Raw genomic sequence first — 15,514 nt, 5'->3', positions numbered from 1 at the left:
AAAATCACTCGCAGGGTATCTGTGTGTGCCAGTGCCAAAGTGCAAACATAACTGGTCACTGCCGCGTAATTGACGAGGAACTTGAAAATGAGCTGCAATGTGCGCTGATCTGCAGGTCTTTTTTTAGGTCTGCATCAGGACGCTTAATCAGGAGATCGGTTTGTGAGCTACTGTGCACTCGGTGTTCACCGGATGCCAATAATGCACTGATTAGAAGTCATCGGCAAAACTGAACTGGCAAATGCACTTCCTCCCACAGAATGAAGTCCTTCTTCAAACTTTACAAGCAGTTAGGGTCCAGCTAAGTACTAGCTGCAGACTCGGCAAACTCATATCAGAAGAAAATCCTCCCCTTCAAAGATAGAGAAAGCTTCCTCTTGTTAGTCTACCACTCCCAGCAAACCAGCCACGCCCAAGTGTTCTTGCTCCAGACATATACTCACAGCCTGTAACAGGGCCATCGGCCATATAGAATGCATAAGAAGACCCATCATGAAATATCCTAGGTCTATAAATAAAATAACTACGACAACAGGATCTCCTACAAGTCAAGAGGCAGCCAGGCTGGCAGCACTAGGGTTGCTTCCCAAGGCACTGCCAAGCGATATTTTCAGAAGCCATAAAGCTTATCAGAACCTCTGGTTACTGATTAACTGTGTGTTAGTAGAAGCAAGTACAGTACCTGTGGCAGGTGTTCCAAGCGACAGATGCTTCAGAAAGAGCTCGCCCACAGGCACAGTCTCTATGGCTGCAAAGGGTGGCTTCTGTTGCGCTGCCTCTGTGTCTGAAGGTCCACATTCTCCTGAAGATCCAGCAATACCAGGCCTGCAGAGGGAATCGGCTGCAGGTGCCACTGCCATGGAGCCTTCTGAATCTGCGGAGCTATCATCCGTGGAAGGGGTCAGTAGCCACACTCTGGAACACACTGCTGTGATGATGGGCTCCACGGAACTATGTTCAGCAACCGACATGCCACAATTATCCGCGTTTGGTTCTGACTCGGGAGAATTGGCCGTTGCACGAATTGACGTTCTAGGACTTTCTACAATACAAAATGGTGCCATGGTGCGGACCGCACTGCAAATGGACTTCACAGAAATGACAACAGGGACAATGAGATGTAAAGAAACTACCACTGAGGGAACAGGCTGCGGAGAACCATCGTCTGTTCAAATGTCTTCTACAGAACTAGCCACCCAGAGAGCAGACTTTACCGTACTGCCCACTCTACCAATGGGTTCTACAGAGCAACCCAATATAGGAATGGGCTCCCTCGAACCCTACATTGCAACAAAGAATGCTAAAGAGCTATCTACTCCACAGTCTGCAGGACATTCGCCTGTTAGAAGGAATCTTGCAGAAACTCCAGGACCACCCACGCCAGAAATGGGCAATTTGACGATCCCAGTCCTGTCCGCTGAGGGGAGGGACGGTGCTGTGTTCCCAAACCCATCCTCTGTCGGAATGCAGCATGCTGAAATGCTCAAAATATCCACTGAAGAACCTCCAAAAACAACATGCTTCCCAGAAGCCTTGCCTGGGAGAACCGGCTTGGGACATGCTTCAAACAGCTCAGGGGCGGCAAGAGAAAGGGTGAAGCCTTGGAGGTGTTCTGCCTTAGAGGTTGTCACCATGGACTGTCCTGAATCGCCAATGTTCGGAAGCGATAGGCTAGTGTCTGAGAATCCCTCTGCCTCAGAAGAGACCGCCAGGAGGTTTTCTGCACAATTGGCAACTCAAAGAGATGGGCTCACCTCTTTTAGGCCCTCCCTTTTACAAGAGACCACAGCCGATCCCCCCAAATCACCCTCAGCAGGAAAGGGTAGGCTGGTCTCAAGGAGTCCTTTTGTCCCGGAGGAGAACACTGAAGGTCCCCAAAAACGATCGCGGAAGGAGTTGGAGTGCCTGGTCTGCTTCAATGCCTACGATGTTTACAGGCTACCCAAGTGCTTGGCCTGCCAGCACACCTTCTGCAACGTCTGCCTGAAGCTGCTTCTCAGGGGTGAAGGGGGCTCCTGGCAGATTGCCTGTCCCCTTTGCAGAGTGGCCACCCTGGTCAGCGGAGGACTCATTCGCAGCCTCCCCAACCAAGAAGATCTTCTGACCCGGCTGGAGCCCCCGGTTGCCATCCCCAAGTTGTGTCCTACACTTCAAAGTCCTCCTGCGCCCCTGGAGGGGTTGCCTATCTACAGACATGCTAACACTGCCAGCCACTCGGAGGGGCTGAGGGTGGCGACGCGTAGGCTGGCTGCGCTCCTGGTGATTCTGGTACTGTTGCTGGTCATCATCCTGCTCTTCCTGAGCACAGGCCCAGTGAGGTGGACCCTCTGCGCTGTGATGGCCCTCTCCTTGGTCTTGTCCGTGTTGCTTTGCTGGAGGCCTCAATTTGGCGGGTGTTGTGTTAATGGGTGCTGCATCCGAGATCCCCAGGAGTCCAGGTGCTCTGGGCCTTTGCCCTAAACAGACCCTTTGTGGTACCCCACACGAGGGCAGGTGGCAGCAGAGAGATTTTGCAATGTCAGGGCAAGTTACAGAGGCGTGTATCACTCAGGGCACGAGTCAATGTTATAATGTCCATTTTTCCCAGACGAGGTTCACTCGTGCAGGGTAAAGGGCTTGGGCTCCCCAAACCAGCTGAGCACACTAACTCCTTTTAATAATAGTGAACCGTTCTGAGCCCTAACAGGCAGACAGAAGCCTGCTCAGTGCCCTCAAGGATGTAAGACAGTTAACAATGTACTTGAAATATTAAAGACACCTGTGTTCCGTTCGTTCTTTTCACAGTTTGGCACTGGCGGGAAAGTCCATTCATGTGATTGGTTGACAGAGTTTGTGCATTTTGAATTTAGAGGGCCGTTAAACGTTTAGTTGTGAGAAAGGAGATGCGAGTGAGAGGCTCGCCGGGCATGGGCGCTCTGTGCTGTCTGTGCGGCGCTCTCTAATTTCGCTACTTTTTGATGCAGTGGAGGAGAGCTGGTTGACGAGGCGTGCCAACTGACGAATGTTGTTCACTTATGCCACAGAACCGATGGCCAAGGGGCATCGGGGACAATGCGGCGTGGGTAAAGGGAGCCAGAACATGGGAACATCATCCGGCTGGGAATTGGGTCGTTGCAGCCAAGTGATGGACTTACTCCAGAGCACGGACGTCTTGAGAACAGTGGAGGGTGGGAGCTGGGATCTTGCACATACAGACATACTTGCACTCACACTCGCTCATGGGCTTCATCTGGACTAATAAGACCACTTCTGGGCGCCTCTGTTCCGTTCTTCACCCACGTCAGAATGCATAAACACTCACCACTTTGCTTGCTTGTCTACTGTCAACCAGCCTGTGCGCCAACAGCACTAACTACAATGAGACGTGTGCCGTTGTTTGCATACGTTCCGTGTATTTCTTGTGTTTTTGCAAATGGAAGCACTAGCAGCACCGTGCGAGAAACATGTCCCGCATCACATGGTAAGGGGAAATGCAAACATATCATAAGCTGTTGTTTTTTCTGGTTCTTTATACATCCGTGTATCTTTCAATAAATGTGCCCATTTTTCATTAATATCAGTGATTTACTGTCGTTCTGGGATCCCTGCTCTAGAAAGTTGATAACCCAGTGTCCTAGGGGACACACTCCCTGTGGAAATGGGAGGGTGGATGCAAAGTCTGTCACCGTTGGGCCTGAAGGAGAGTTCCAAACATGGGCAGATGGATACGGGGCCGCTTACCTATGGGGCCGAAAATGCACAGCTACTTGGTCCAAAGATAGAGCCTGTCACCTCCACGTCCCAAGCAATTGTCACCAGCACACCGAGCCTTTCCCATTTAGGGCTGGATGGGCTTGCGTGATGGGCCCATGGATTTAGAGCTTGCCGCTGGGACTGAATGAGATACGGTGACTGGGCGTGTCACTTATCGGGATGGCTGGATGGCGTGGATTATTGTCATGGGGTACATAGTCTGTCACCCCTAAGGTTGGATGGCGCAGAGTCTGTCACCTGTGGGACTGTCTGTGCTCAGGGAACTGGTCTAAGGGGGGAGTATAGATTCTGTCACCTGCGGGACTCTAGGTGCTCAGTGGACTTGCCTGGAGGGGTGCAGAGTCTGTCTCTTCTTACAAGGAAGCTACATACATCACTCTAGGCCTGTGTGATCCTTAGGCTAGCAAAGGGCGGCCTCTTCATTACTGGTGATCAAGTTATCCCATGTGACCTTTGATCAGTGAACCTGTGCTGCCTCGATCTCTTTCTTCACGCCTCCCGTTCTACATACTCTTTCCTAGCACTCTGTGGCTATTTTTAGTTTTCCCACTGCACCTGTTCCTGCACTTTCTTTCCCCACACCTGAAACCGGCTGATCCTCTAAATCAGGGTAATTTGGCTGGAGGGGACCCAAGTACGCTTCGGTCAATTTTCAATATTTGCACGTTCAAGTGCAAAAGTAGGTGTAAAATGCTTGCAGAATAAGCTTAACAATGCCATTTTGCGCTTTGTAGTGGACATTTCAACAGGCGGAATCCACTGCATTTACGCCAGCATGGAAATGGCACGCTGGTGTGAGTGCTGTCGCAATTGTATGACGGGAGGGTGTGGCAGAAACAGATTTTCCATTTTGTGACCCCTCTCTGCCATACAAATTAATTAAGATGTAGGGTTGTAAAAAATTAATGGGTAAAATTGTTTAGGCATGTATTTTATGCTCAGTTTTTATGTTAGTCCATATCAAACAATACCCACAGTACCCGCAGCACCTCTTTCGCAAAGACACCGAACTCTGCAGCTCCTTTCTCCTCCCAAACACCTATGATATGATGAGTTATTTGTAACATGCTTAATACCCAGAGGTTTCTAAACGCGGACCGAACCTGTGGTGCTCCGTGTCGTCTTGCTTCCAAGGGGAGCACGTTGCCCTTGAGCTATCCCATCCAACGGCGTCCTTCTTTTCACAGCTGTCCCTGCTGTCTCTCTGCACAAACTCACAAATACCTGTCTCCGCAGCCCTTCTCTTTGCCTCCAAACGGTTACTGCAGTCTCTCCCTTTTCTCACATGTCCCTTTGGAGTCTTGACCCCACGCCCCCCACCCGCTTCCTCCCCAAGTCAGCCACTGAGCCATGATTGGCATGTTCAGTGCTGCACTCCGAGAGGCCCAGCCAGCAATACTTTCGGATTCTGATTTTCGTTTGCTTTAGATAGTGATTTCATTTAGCCCACCGCTGACAAAACTACTAATAGTGGTTGTTAGTAGTAGGATGGAGACCCATTTACACCCAATAGTTAAATTCCCACCTGTGGTATTGCTCGATTGGGCTGCTTACAATTATATGAAAGTTCCTGTGTTTTCTTTAATTTATTTTGATGTATTGAAAAAAAAGCTGCACTGCTCCTTGTTAACAATTCCAAATTCTTAAAAAAAAAACACTTGGCTCTGAAGTGAACTATTTTTTAAACCGAAAATGATAAACTGATTCTCCTAACTGTCTGTGTTTCCTTTTTCCTGGGGCTGCAACTTGTATTCCCATCATACATAACAAAAAGATGCAATAGTACATCAAACAATTACTAATGGCAGGTGATGTTATCAAGCATGAATAACCTAGAAAGCGGATTAAAGACCTCTTGAGTTGGCTATGTGAAGTGGGCTTTGCTTATCCAGTCCTTTTTTATAGGCTTCGATCACGTTGCATTCTGGTACTTTTAGTCCTATGTTTCTAGTGGGAAAATAATACTACAGCTACCGTTCAAGAGTACACCATGACACAAGTTAAAACATGAATATTTGCAAAACATCTCAACACTTTCCCAGGACAACTTGACACCTTTGTTTCTGTATTTTCCTGCTAAAATTACTGTATATATGCTGCACTTTCATTGGCTCTGTCCTTATTTTCCGTTCATTCAGGGTATTGGAATATTTAGGACTGACAGAATGGACAACCCTTTAGCATTTTAATCTCGAGTCAAACAAGTATTGGCAATGCCAACAGTTTGGGCTTTTGTGTAGGTATAAGAAAGGCACTTGCCAGGCCCTGTCGTAGTGGTATTAACTGGCTATTGATGGTAGCAGGTGCAAAATGGTGCACTACTTGTGCCACTCTGACTGGTCTTTCTAAATTGTATTGTCAGCCCCTGGGACACACAGGAGTGCGCGCAGGGGTGACAGGCTCAGCCAGGCCGGAAGAGGGGAGGTGCGGGTGCCCGAGGTAAGTGTTTTTGTGAGTGTTTTGTGTGTGCATGAGTAATGTTTGGGGAGAGGGGTGTGGAGCGGCTAAATGGAAGTGTGTGTGTATTTGTCTGCCTGTTAGTGTGTCTGTGGTGGGGGTGGGACAGTACAAAGGCTTTTGTTGGGGACGTGGGGCAGAGTGAGAGGAAAGGGGCACATGGTGTGAAACCCCCCTAATTTACAAAAAACATCCACCAGTGTGGGCACGGTCGGGCACAGGGGAATAGGATTTGTGGGGTGTTGGGTTGGAGCTCTGGGTTTGAGCTTGGGATTTGGGGGGGAGTAGAATGCAATAATTTGGCATTTTGAAGACCACACAAAATCAGCTGAAATTAATCATTATTTTTTGTGTTTGGTCTTCATAGTCCAGAATTATCATATAGAACAACCTGGGCATCTAATAGCAGTGCCTGGCAAACGCCTAATACTTATACACAAGCCAAAACGGTTTGCCTTGTCAATGCTTGTTTTTAGTAGGACTTCACTTAAGGGCATTCATAGTGCTTATAAATCGAGTGGCTTAAGGCAGACCTCGTAAAGATATTTTTAGTACACCAGTATCGTGTTTACAACTCAAGTTAAGTCATTAACTCTCCAAAGATTGCTTTGAGAAAACACTCAAGTGCAAAGTTTGATGGTAAGGTTTGATTAAAGTGAGATGAAAGAGCACCCGTGAGGGTTTTTTTTGGGCGGGTAAGGGCAGGTACTGTGTGGGACTGGCCATAAGGATTAGCATGGCCATGGACAGTCAATGGGTGTGCAAATAACCAAACCACACATACAGCTTTGTGTCCTTTGCCAAATGCCATTACTCCCTATCTGTACTCTAATGCAATCGTTTCAGTTTACAGGTGGCGATTAAGCACCACCTAATAGCCAAAACTGAAAAAGGGATGAATTTAAATCGCAGGCACATGTCATTACTGCCCCATATCCTCTTTACACCTACCCTTACTTCTTTGGGGTAGCCAGCATTTTCCTGTGATGTCACTTGTGGCTCAGTCAAGGGTTACACTTTCAGATTGAGGCACCTCAACACAACACATCCAATCTAGAAGTTGGCACATATTCACAGGGTAGTAGGTTACCTCTTGCCAGACTACTATGCAGACAACACTGCATTTTGGTGCAAAACTAAAGATGCAACAGAAGAATGTGTTATCTGAAGCCTACAAAACTGAAAACCGTTCTACCTGAAAGCCTGACTCATAGCCAGGCTTCCACACTTGACCAATCTATGCAATACTGGGCAGATCACTGTACTAAAAAAGTCTTACTTTTTTCATTTGGCAAAATTAGGATCACTTAGAAGTAATTCTTTTAAATGTGTACTACACAAAACTCCTCCCTCAACCAGTGTGCACTTGCCACCAGCTGGCCGCACTTTTTACTTATTGCTTTTACTTATTCTATTTATTTTTACTGTCGATCCCATGTACTGCCCCCTCCCCTGCACGATCACAATGTCACCTGGCCTAGTAAGATTGTTGTCTCTGTCTTCCCTCTGTACCCTTCCCTTGCCTAGTCGCGCCTTGAAACACTTGTGTATAGGCGCGTTTTAAATGCCACATCACATCATAACAGACGTGTGTGATGCCACTCCTTGTGATGTCAAGTTGGCACTGTAAGGCTTGCCCCTCCTCCCAGTTTCACTTTCTGTAAGTTGTATCTGTGCAGGGACTTCATTTGGGAGTCACCAGGGGTCGGAACTGCGACCCCTGCAGTCTCCCTGGCTACCCCTGGCATGCCCTCTACGACCCCTATTTAAAACAATTAAAAAAAACAAAGCATGCATATTTTCATGCATATTTTATGAGTCAGGTTTCATTTATTTTATACAGAGTGAGCCCTTGCTTTTTGGACACATATTATTCAGAGACACTGTGGTTAGGTATTCTTACACTAGTCTAAGATGGGCACCTCTAGCTGACATATATCGATAGACAAAACAGAGGGGGTTCTGGGAGTCTCTCTACCAGCACAAACACAGCCCATTGACCTATTCTTGGGTGGATGGCCCCTGGAGAGTCTCAACCAAGTCTTTAGGTTACTGTCCCTTTCACAGGGGCAGGACAAAGACTGATATGTTTGGGATATTTCTTCTCTGTGAAAGATAGTGAGCTAAAGACTCTGGGTATGCCTCTCATAACCAGGACTAATGTCTGGCAGAGCAACTCCCAGGACCCCCCTTGTTAATTTGCATACTTAAGTAACTGGGTCTCACCCTAAGTTACTAGGGGAATCTAGACGTGGAGCCCTTGCTCACTATTCTTAGAGAGGCACAGCTACACCCTACTGATGAGGGCCAACCAGACTGAAACACGTGTCTAGGGTTGCTGTTGGTACTCTTGTTCAGAGGAGAATTGCCTAGCATTTCGGTGCTGGACTGCCCTGGGGCAGGACAAAGACTGATATGTTTGGCATATTTATTCTTTGTAAAAGATAGTGAGCTAAAGACTCTGGGTAAGTCTCTCATAACCAGGACTAATGTCTGGCATTGGGACTCCAGGACCCCCCTTGTTAATTTGCATATATTGATAGAGACAGTGTTCCTACTCACTCAAGAACGCTTCTGGGCCGTGAGTGGCAGTGTTACACACTGACTTGATATCTTGGCAATCATTGTTTCCTAACACAGGGGAGTGAGTGCCAGGGGAGTCGGGACCCCTCCACCGAGTCCCTGTCGTTTGCTTGAGGCAATATGCTTGCGGCCAGCAGTGCCAGACCGGAATCTTAACCCTTTTCGGTACTCTTTCAGCATTTATCCATTTAAGCATATTGCTAGATTTTGGCACACTGTGCCTGTGCGTTTCTTGTGGTCAACATGCTGAAATTGTGTTCAGACTTGGTTCTCAAGTCTGAAAGACGGGTACCGCCTGAGCATCACTCCTTATCGCGTTGCTTCTTCTCTGCCCACTCGGGACCTCGCCACGCCAGCACAACCATGCTGTAGCAGACCGTCTGCAAATGCGATCCTTCCGATGCAGAGAATACGTTGTGTTTCTTCACCTCAAAGCCACAGCCTAAGGTGCTCTCATGGCAAGTTGCCACCTCCATCATGGATCAGACATTAGACCAGGTGTTATGTAAGGGACCCGTTAAGGGACTTCAGAGCTAATAACAGTACCACAATTTGTGGTACCGTTACTAGCACCTTCCCACTTCCCATTGAGCCCTATGGGGGCTGAAATGGGAATGGGGAATGGCTTTTTCAATGGGGACTTACCGGTCCCGCAAAGGTCAGAATAGACCGGTAAGTCCCAATTGAACAGGACCGGACACAGTACCGGTATTGGAGGTAGTCATGGCGCTAATATCCAACCTCGTAATGAGGCCCATTGTGTCTTTCAGTTTCAGCACTTTATCACTGGGCAGCCTGCACTCCCCCGTGATCATATTAATCTCAATCCCCAGAAAGTTCAGTGTTGTGGCTGGACCTACCATCTTCCCACTGGCCAGCGGTACCCCCATTTCCTTCATCAATCCTTGAAATACTCCCGTGAGCGACTCGCATTCATCTGTCCCCTTTTCACCGATAAACAAGAAATCATCAAGGTAGTTGGGGGCGTGGCTAACTGGCCATGGAATAGGACGTGCTGCGTGAGGAGCTCCTGATGATCCGACTCTATTTTTGCCAAATTTACCTGCTGAAACTGCAACGAGCGCCTAGAACTTTGAGGATCAGGTGTCGGAAGCCGCACGCTAAGTGAAGTTCGCTGGAGAAGCTCATAGTCCCCGAGAATTGTGAGATATACAAAGTTTTGTCGGTGCGATTGTGTGGCTGCTTCGACACCAAGATGGCGGCTAACAAAGGAAAGGCCTCGAGGAGAAACAAAACTGATTCCCCGGACCTGCGGGACACGGCTGCGGTAAATTGCCTGGAGAAGTAACACAATTGGGTGATATGGCAGAGTGGTCGAATCCATGAAAGCGCCCGGCCTGACATACGCAAATGGAGCCTCGGCGGTCTGACCACAAGAGGAGATAACATTGGATGCTTGGGTGACGAGGCCTACGGAAGTTGCATGGGGAGTGGGAGGCCATAGCCCATCCGCAAGACAATTCGAAGTGCCATCTCGAATGTGCTTTAGGCGACCTGGAAGCCGGACCATTGTCGGACCGAGGACGGTGCGACAGCAGCACTAAAGCGGAGGCATACAGGAGCAGCGGGAAGTGCCATGTCGGCGAAAGGGTTGAGAGTCAAGACCAAGCAACCCACGATGGAGACTTTCACGAGAACGCAACGGACCCCCTCAACATCAGTACAGAGCGCGATCGAGACCCCTGCGGAGGATGCCCCTTAAGGGGATGAGCACCAGATCCTAGAAGCTATAACGGGGCTAAGCGCTAAATGGGACTTGGCAATGGCAGATTTACGCACAGCTCTGGAGAATAAGATAGATGCTGTGGGTACAGAACTCACCCTGCTACGTCAAGATGTTAGGGCACTTGCAGAAAGGACCAGCGGTTTGGAAAGTGGGGTGAAGACTAATACCGATGTTAGCACGAGCAATGCGAAGGAGATTCTTGTCTTAAAACAACAGGTCGCTAACTTGGAAAATCGTGTGGAAGAGGCGGAAGGAAGGGCGAGGAGAAACAACATTCGCGTGGTTGGCCTTCCAGAGGGAGAAGAAGGCCAAGATCCCACAAACTATGTTGTAAACATGATCCTGCAAGGGATCGGAGCTGGTAATCTTTCGCAGGGATTTACGGTGGAGAGGGCGCCCCGTGCCCTGATGAGGAAACCCCAGCCGGGGGCCCCGCCAAGACCGATCATCGCGAGGATCCTGAATTACAGAGATAGAGAAAAGATCCTCGAATACTTTCGTAAGGGCGGCACGATAGAGAGAGCATCCACCAACATCACAGCATATCCGGACTACACAATGCTGGTTCAGAGGCAGAGGTACAGCTACGTAGCCGTCAAAAGGAGGCTGAGGGCAGCAGGAATCAGATATATGCTTCTGTACCCGGCACGATTGAAAGTGCTACATAAGAACAAAGCGCTATTTTTCGATACCCCTGAGGATGTTGTCGCATGGCTGGACCTGCAGGGCTGCCCGGAACAAGAAGCGGATTGGGATCGGCAGGATCATACCAAATGAAGATTCAGTAAGAAGAAGGACCCTGATTGTATGGAGAAGCTGTGACTAACTGAACTTTGTACACAATCTGAGCCTGGTGCTCGATTCGGACTGGAATATAGTGAGTGTAACTGTAATCGGTAACGGTTTGGCAATTGAATGTGTAATGTTTTTTGAAAGGAGCAACAGAACGCGGACGACCTACCCCAATAGACTATTAGTTTCAGCGGCCATTAGGGCGGCTTTATCCTACTGAGCCCTGAGTAGAAGCTTGCGCTCGGCAGGGCTAGATGTGGGGGTGCCTGAGATCCAGGAATGGAGCTGGGCAACAGTTGGGGAGGGTATTGTTGGGGGAGGGGTGGGTGGGCAGAAAGTTGGGGGATGGGGAGTTGAGTGTGTGTGTGGTTATGGGGTGTTTAAGTTTTGTTTCGAGCCTATTTGGGAGAATCAGTTTGTGGTACTTGCGGTGCATGAAGGGACGTAATCGATGGAGGATCGGGTGGGTGCTTATTAAAGACCTATGGGGGACCTCAGGATAATAACGTGGAACGTCAGGGGCCTTAACAGCTACCTGAAAAGAAACAAGATCATGATGTATCTGAAAAGGCAGAAAATAGACATCGCATTACTACAAGAAACGTACTTGACGCGGGAGAAGTTGGACCTAGTTAAGAGAAAGTGGAAAAGGACCGTAGTGGGCTCGCCATACTCTACTCGGGGGGTGCTAATCTGGGTGGCACCGCATGTCCCTTTCAAATTGACACAAGAGGTGGTTGAAATGGATGGAAGGATGGCTATACTGCGGGGGTTGGTGGAGAGCAGGGAGGTATGCATAGTAAACACGTAGGCCCCCAACCAAAACACAGCAGCATATTTCAGAGCCCTGTGTACCAATCTTAGTGTGTGTATGGGGAGCGCGGTGATCTGGGGCGGGGACTTCAATTGTGTGTTGGATCCAGTGGTGGACAGGTCAGATGACAGGGTGGGTAAGCCTAGCCCAGCGGCGAGAGCGTTGCGGACGCTGCTAACAGATTTTGGCTTTACAGATGCGTGGAGGATGAAACATCCCACTGAGAGGCAATACTCACACTATTCAGCCCCGCACCAACTGCACACTAGGCTCGATTACGTCTTTGTCACAGCAGATGTGATGTCCGAGATTACTCAAACCGAATACAAGGCCAGGGTCCTCTCGGATCATTCGCCCCTGATCCTCGGATGGCAATATTGCCCCCCGAGGGCGAAAATCCCTACATGGTGCCTCCGAGCGGAGGCGCTCAAAGATCTAATCTTTAGAGAAGATGTAAGAGAGGAGATTACTAACTTTTTTGTGGAAAATACTGGAAGTGTTGACTCTGCGGGCACACTATGGGAAGCTTTTAAGGTGGTGATGCGGGGGGCGGCCATTGCTAAATCAAGAGGGTTACAGGGTGGGGTCTTGGCCGACCTACAGAGGGCAGAAACTGAGCTAGAAACAACGTTAAAGAGCGAAGATGTAGACACAGAGCTGGTACTCCAACTACAGCAACAATGTGCAGGGCACTGGGAAAGACTCTGCAATCTTAATTATAAGAAATATGTTTAGAGGCAGCACGCGGGGGGAGACAATACAGGCCACCTTTTGGCCTGGCTATACAAAAGCGAGACCCCTAAGCCTCCGATTAGGACTATTATTAGGGAGGACGGAGAAGAGGTGGCCACGCAAGATGGGGTTAACAAAACATTTGTGGAATATTACAGAGTGCTGTATGGAGATGATGAGATAGGCGACCAGCGCACGATAACCAAAACGTTAGAAGTCACAGGGCTGCCCAAGATAAGCGACGAAGAGAGGGAGGAGTTAGATGAGCCAATCACGTTGGAGTAATTAGAAGAGGTAGTAAAGCAGCTTCCCACTTGTAAGGCCCCAGGGGCAGATGGGTTCCCCAGCAAATTTTATAAAGTATACAAGGAGGAAATCCTCCCCCCAATGCTGGACATGTTGAATGAAGCGTTTGAGATAGGACGGTTGCCTGAGTCACTTAGAGAGGCGATTATAATACCGCTGCCCAAGCCCATTAAACCGGAGCACAGATGTGGGTCCTACAGGCCCCTGTCGATGCTCAATCAAGACAGAAAGATCCTCACAGCTGTCCTTGCAAATCGATTGCGGAAAGTGATTGGCAGACTCATACATCCTGATCAGACGGGTTATGTCCCGAGCAGGAACATTACACACAACCATAGGTGACTTCATCGGGTGGTCGAATGGGGTGTTAAGAACGAGGGTGAGATGGCAATAGTGTCTCTAGATGCAGTCAAGGCTTTTGACTTGGTCAAGTGGTCATGGCTATTGGCTGCTTTGGAAGGGTATGGAATGGGGCCGTGCTATATCAGGTGGGCCAAGATGTTGTATAGTGAGCCGCTTGCCAGGGTCCGAACTGGAGCGGTGATATCCGAAAGATGGCAACTTGGCAGAGGCACCAGACAAGGGTGCCCCTGGTCCCCGATGCTTTACATCTTGGCCCTGGAGCCTTTGGCAATATGCCTTAGGGCACAGTATGAGACGATTGGCATTGAGGTGGGAGGGGAACGACACTTGATATCCTTGTACGCGGACGATTTGTTGCTGTCCTTGCAATACACAGAAGAAAATCTCTTATACATACTTGAAGTGATGGAAAGGTATGCAGAGTTGTCGGGCATCTCGGTGAATCCCCAAAAGTATGTCATATTCCCATTAGGTAGCTATAAGGGGATCCCTGCAGAAGGACTACCGGTGCTACAGGTACTGTGGGCAAGAAGCTCTTTTCACTATTTGGGCATAGATATATATCACACGGCACAAGATGAACACAGACACAATACAGAAGTAGCCGTCGAGAAAATCAGAAACAGCATGCAGTTCTGGGCAAGATTGCCTTTGGCGATGATGGGGAGGGGGGCTATGCTCAAGATGGTAGTTCTGCCTAGGCTTTTGCATTACTTTAGTAATATGCCATACCTAATACCCAAGAAGTTTTTTAGTAAATTGAACAGCATGTATGGGGATTTCTTGTGGCACGGTACCCGAAATAGGGTGGCGTTCTGGAAACTGCAGAACTTTTATGAAAAAGGAGGTATTAGACTGCCCCATTTTGAGGTTTATTATTTGGCGGGACAGTTACAATATGTGGCTAAGTGGCTTTCCGATGAAGTGACCCCTGAGCACAGGGTGCTTGGGCAGGACTTTGCCCCGTTTTATTTGAAAGAAATGATCTGGCTGTCCGAAACTGAAATGAGGGGGCGCCCTGCGATATTGAAGCTTGGGCGGAAAATTTGGCGTAGGGCTTGTCGCCTAATGGAGGTCCCATACCCGTGCCTCCCGCAGGTACCGTTGGTTGCTTTGACAGGAGGGGATGATCAGCTAAGGGCGATTGTTAGGACCTACTGGGAATCGGTGGGGCTGGCAACGCTAGGCGATGTTTGGCAGGAGGGATCCATTAAGGAGTTTACGGAACTCAATGAAGAGGCGGGGCTACACACGGGGCAATATGTCACATACATTAGATTGGTGCGAATGATTAAGAGCACCTGGCCAGAAACAGTTTTGATAGAAGAACCAGATGCAGTTTTGGAAGCAATGTATGGTATGTCTGAAGGGGGTCATGAGATCTCGAGACTGTACGAGATGGTGATGGCTAAGGTGGGTAAAGATCTGACGCATCTGAGACTGGACTGGGAGATGGAAGTGGGGGCCCCAATGGAGGACGGGATGTGGGAGCGTGCCCTGGGTTACCACAAAAAAGAATCTAGAAATGCCAGATTAAAACAAATTCAGCTGTATGTAACGCATAGGGCATACATGACCCCCTTGAGGCTATCTAAGTTCCGAAACCCTGGCATACAAGTGTGTCCTAAATGTAACCTGGAAAACGCTGACATGACACATATGTTTTGGTTGTGCCCGATTATTAGATGCTACTGGAGTGAAGTGGCGCAGAAACTGGCCGATAAAGGGGTTACTCTTGTCATAGACACGGCTTGGGCCTGCTTACTGGGCGGGTTCCCTAGGCCACGGAAACTCAAACATATTGAGAAACTAAGAAATCTGGCGTATGTGCTTGCGAAACGTAGGATCGCCATGGGGTGGAAGAAATGCCACAAACCTAAGGTGGGTGTATGGTGGAAGGACTTACAGAAATGGGCAGAGGCTGAAACGGTGGCATGGCAAGATGCGAGTAGCCGGGCTGATGAGGG

At 48.8% G+C, this 15,514-nt stretch overlaps 1 protein-coding gene across 1 annotated transcript; it reads left to right on the top strand.

The window, feature by feature from the left end:
• The first annotated feature begins 754 nt into the window (after positions 1-754).
• RNF186 (ring finger protein 186) lies at positions 755-5,430 on the top strand. The gene has a single exon (XM_069610377.1). It carries the CDS (start codon positions 859-861, stop codon positions 2,458-2,460), a length of 1,602 nt encoding a protein of 533 aa, XP_069466478.1. The 5' UTR covers positions 755-858; the 3' UTR covers positions 2,461-5,430.
• Positions 5,431-15,514: the final 10,084 nt, after the last annotated feature.

Source organism: Ambystoma mexicanum, chromosome 8 (genome assembly GCF_040938575.1).
Source record: "Ambystoma mexicanum isolate Mex_15411 chromosome 8, UKY_AmexF1_1, whole genome shotgun sequence".
Taxonomy (NCBI): domain Eukaryota; kingdom Metazoa; phylum Chordata; class Amphibia; order Caudata; family Ambystomatidae; genus Ambystoma; species Ambystoma mexicanum.
The sequence above is the reverse complement of the archived record's forward strand: the minus strand, read 5'-3'. Positions and strand labels throughout refer to the sequence as shown.